At 68.5% G+C, this 3806-nt stretch overlaps 2 protein-coding genes across 2 annotated transcripts; one reads left to right on the forward strand and one right to left on the reverse strand.

The window, feature by feature from the left end:
- Window positions 1–1285, reverse strand: EMIHUDRAFT_471397 (hypothetical protein; the record flags this gene model as incomplete). Its single annotated transcript, XM_005792437.1, has 3 exons — window positions 600–1285; window positions 274–412; window positions 1–199 (listed from the first exon to the last, which is right to left on the reverse strand). Coding segments are annotated over exons 1-3 (993 nt in total), but the record flags the coding sequence as incomplete, so codon positions are not given.
- A 1096-nt stretch (window positions 1286–2381) lies between these two features.
- On the forward strand, window positions 2382–3615 carry EMIHUDRAFT_121988 (hypothetical protein; the record flags this gene model as incomplete). Its single annotated transcript, XM_005792438.1, has 2 exons — window positions 2382–2546; window positions 2641–3615. The coding sequence occupies 2 exons, from the start codon at window positions 2382–2384 to the stop codon at window positions 3613–3615; spliced, it is 1140 nt and encodes a 379-aa protein (XP_005792495.1).
- Window positions 3616–3806: the final 191 nt, after the last annotated feature.

Raw genomic sequence — 3806 nt, forward strand, 5'->3', positions numbered from 1 at the left:
GAGCCAGCAGAGGACAGCGCAGCAGCCGTCCGAGACGACGCCGGCGGCATGCTGCAGTCCGGCCGGCAGCCCGTCGGGGGAGGGGCCGGCCGGCGGCGCCTCGCGAGGATTGCCCGCGGCGTCGGCGGCCAGCCTGCGGGCCACCGCCGACGCGGCGGCGCCTGAGAAGAAGTGCCCCACCCAGAGGGGCGGGCTGTACCTGCGACACGGAGAGGCGGGGGCTAGCCTTGCGGCGGCGGCGAGCGGGCGGAGGAGGGGCGCAGGGCTGCGCACCATGCGATCTGGTACCACGCCACACCGGGCTGCGGCCCGCGGGGCCAGCGCCAGCCGGAGGCGCCAAACCAGAGCGGGAGCGGCGCGCCTGCGAGGAGTGTGGCGGCGAGGAAGAGGAGGACGAGCCCTGTGAGCCCACCTGCGGAGAAGGCACGGGACGGGTCGCGGCATGTGTCCGGGAGAGAGGAGGAGAGAGGAGGAGAGGAGGAGGAGAGAGGAGGGGTAGGGGGAGGAGAGAGGAGGGCAGAGGAGGGCAGAGAAGGCAGAGGAGGGCAGAGCAGGAGAGAGGAGGAGAGAGGAGGGGTGGGGCGGTGCGGCCCTCTCGCCTCTGTCCGCTGCAGAGTGCGCGACGAGGTTGAAGAGAGGGTAGAGCAGCCACGCGATGAGGAGCGCGCCGACGGTCCACGTCGACCCGTTTGGGCAGGAGTACTCGCCGGACCAGCTGGGTAGGCAGAGCACGCAGGACAGCGCCGCGCCACGCCACGAAGCGGACTCGCCGTAGGCGGCGGCGTCGAGTGCGGCGGTGGCCAGCATCGATACCCAGCAGGAGAGGAGCACGCGGTCGGCCCGCCGGAGGTAAAAGCGAGCCAGCGCGCGCCACGAGCCGAGCGGGTACCGACCGCCACCCGTCCAGTCGGTGACGAAGCCCGACATCACGACAAAGAGGTAGACTCCGAGGTGCCCACGCGCGGCGAGGTCGTCGGTTCGCGTGCCCCACTCGCCGTCCTCGCCGCAAAACGTTGCGAAAAAGTACGTCTGCACGTGCACCGCCAGGATCCAAAAGCTGGCAGCGCAGCGAAGCCCGCCAAGGTGAGGAAGAGCCCACGACGCAGTCTCTTCTCTCGAACGCTCTGCGGCGTGGCCGGCGACGGCGGCGGCGGTGGCAGCCAAAAGGAGAGCAACCGCGCTCGACGAGAGCAAGAGATAGAAGGGCCACAGCGCTTCGGAGCGGGCGGATGGTGGCATATCGGGTCTTGCCATGCCAGCCTACATCATAGAGCCGCTTGCGGCACCTTGCGAAAAAACTCTCCATTCTCAATAAGAAGATTTTAAACAAAAGAACTCTCTATCACAGCACACAGGCTCGACACAGGTGCGAACTGGCGCGTGCTAGTACTATCACCGGCACACGCGAATTGGCTTTCTTTTCGGCGGGCAACAGTTCAATGAAAAAGCGGGGTGTGCATTTCATATGAGGAGGCGTGCGCTGTCATATGAGGGGGCGTGCATGGGGGCGTGCCCCCGGAGCACCGCCCCCGATCGGGAGTGGTGCAGTTCATAGGCGGGGGTGGTGCACGGGGGCGTGCCCCCGGAGCACCGCCCCCGATCGGGAGTGGTGCAGTTCATGATCGGGAGTGGTGCAGTTCATAGGCGGGGGGTGGTGCACGGGGGCGTGCCCCCGGAGCACCGCTCCGGTGTCGGGAGGGGGCCGGGGGGGCTTTCCCACGGGGGCTGCCTTCCCCGAGCCGGATCTTCCTATACGGAAACGCGCTTTCTGTTAATGGTTCGATCCTCCCCAGAGTCGAACTGGCAGCCACTCGCACCGAGGAGGCGAGGTGTGGCTACGTGACCCGAAAAGGCCAGAGTCAAGAGCAACCCTCGGGCTGGGTCGCTCATATACTCAACACGCCCCCACGACGCAGCACGAGGTTGCTGCTGTATTCGATACCGCCGTGTTTCGAGGTAGGGCAGGCGTTCCGGGACGCGAGTTCCCCCGGGTTACCTTGGGCATATTTTCGATCTTTTTCGTAGCTCACACACGAAGGGACTCAAATCTTCGCAGACCGCCGTCGACCTGGGAGATCTCACCGGCCGGAGGTACCATGTTAATGGTTCGATCCTCCCCAGAGTCGAACTGGCAGCCACTCGCACCGAGGAGGCGAGGTGTGGCTACGTGACCCGAAAAGGCCAGAGTCAAGAGCAACCCTCGGGCAGGGTCGCTCATACTCGAGTAAACAACACTTTGGCATCATCTTCGAGCGTTTGCATCGGGCACTGGTGCTCCATCACGAGAGTCCCGTGACCTCGTCTCGTCTTCGTACATCGAGGGGCTCTGCGCGGGTTTCCCCAAGCAGCAGAACGCCCCCTCTACTCGGAGCTCCTGAGGCATGCTCCTGCTGATCTCGCATCTGTCAGCAACGTCCGTCGTGCGGCAGCCCGCCGCCGCCTCTCGCTGCGCCGCCGCTCGCCTCCAGCTCTCTCCCTCCGAGCCGGAGTCGACGTTTCGGGCGTGGCTCGAGTCGCAGGGGCCAGCGGACGCCAGCCTGCCAATCGTCTCGAGCGGCGCCACCACCGCGGAGGCTTGGCGGTGCTATCTTTAAGCGTTGTGTGACCATCCCGTCACCTCCAGCGCGTGCCCGGCTGTAGGGAGCGCTGCGCGACATCTGGCAGGCTGTCCTCGGTGCGGCCGACGCCTCAGCGCCGCCCGTCAGCGTGCTCCTCCTCCCCGACTGCGCGTGGCTCGAGCGGTGGGAGCGGATGGAGGCGCTCGACGCGCACCTCCGCTCGTGCCGCCCGTCCTGCTCGCTCCTCGGCTCGACGGTGCGGCTGCAGGCGCTGCACCCGGGCTCGCAGCCAACCTCGCCGGATGAGTCGCCGCTGGAGGTGGAGCGCCGCCGTGCCCCGCTCCCGGCCTTCACCCTCTCGCGGCCCTCCGCGCTCCGCCCGGCCGGCTTCGATGGCCTTCCGCCAGAGGAGCGCCCCGCCGGACCTGGCGGCGCTGCCGACGAGGAGGAGGCGGAGGCGGCGGAGGAGGAGGTGCTCGCGGCCCGGGCGGCGCTCGAGAGGCAGTTTGCGCTGCAGGCGGCGTCCGGCGTCGTGCCGCCGCCGCCTCCTCCTCCTCCGAACGTGCGCGTCGTCGAGTCGGTGGCGGGTGCTTCGACGGAGCCGGCCGCGGTCCTCGCCTCGACGATGGAGTGGTGGCGTGGCTACTACTCGACCGTGCACCGCCTGTTTGGCCACCGGCAGCGGCGCGTCGTCTGCAGCGCCGGCTCGGCGGAGGAGGTCTTCGCCAGCTTCTGGAGCGAGGCGGCTCGGCTGTTTGGCGACGTCGACGCGGCGGCGCTGCCGGCGGGCGTCTCGGCGCTGTGCGAGCCGGACGACGCGCTCTCGTCGCTTCTTGTCGTCGCGGGGGAGGCGGCGGAGCTGGACGCCTACCGCGCCGTGCGGCAGAACCTCGCGCTCGCGCTAGCGCTGCTCGGCCTCGCCGAGAGCTTCACGCTCTCCGCTTTCCACCCGCGCGACACGTTCGAGCTCCGAGTAGAGGAGGACGGCAGCCGCACCTGGACCCGGACGCTGCCGCACCCGCTCGTGCCCATCGTCAAGCACAGGTCGGACAAGTGAGCCAGAGCGCGCCGTCAGCCCGACCAGCCCGCTGCACGTGCTCGAAATTATAACTAAGTAAGTCCGGGAGAACGGCCCCCCCTCTCCTGTGAAAAGCCAAAGGGGAACCACCCCCCTTGGCTGAACAGGTTCGCCCTGGGGTCCTGGGGGATGGGGATTGGCGGTCGGCGCCGGACCCCCCCCCCCCTGGG

This window comes from Emiliania huxleyi (genome assembly GCF_000372725.1).
Source record: "Emiliania huxleyi CCMP1516 unplaced genomic scaffold EMIHUscaffold_1074, whole genome shotgun sequence".
NCBI classification, from domain to species: domain Eukaryota; phylum Haptophyta; order Isochrysidales; family Noelaerhabdaceae; genus Emiliania; species Emiliania huxleyi.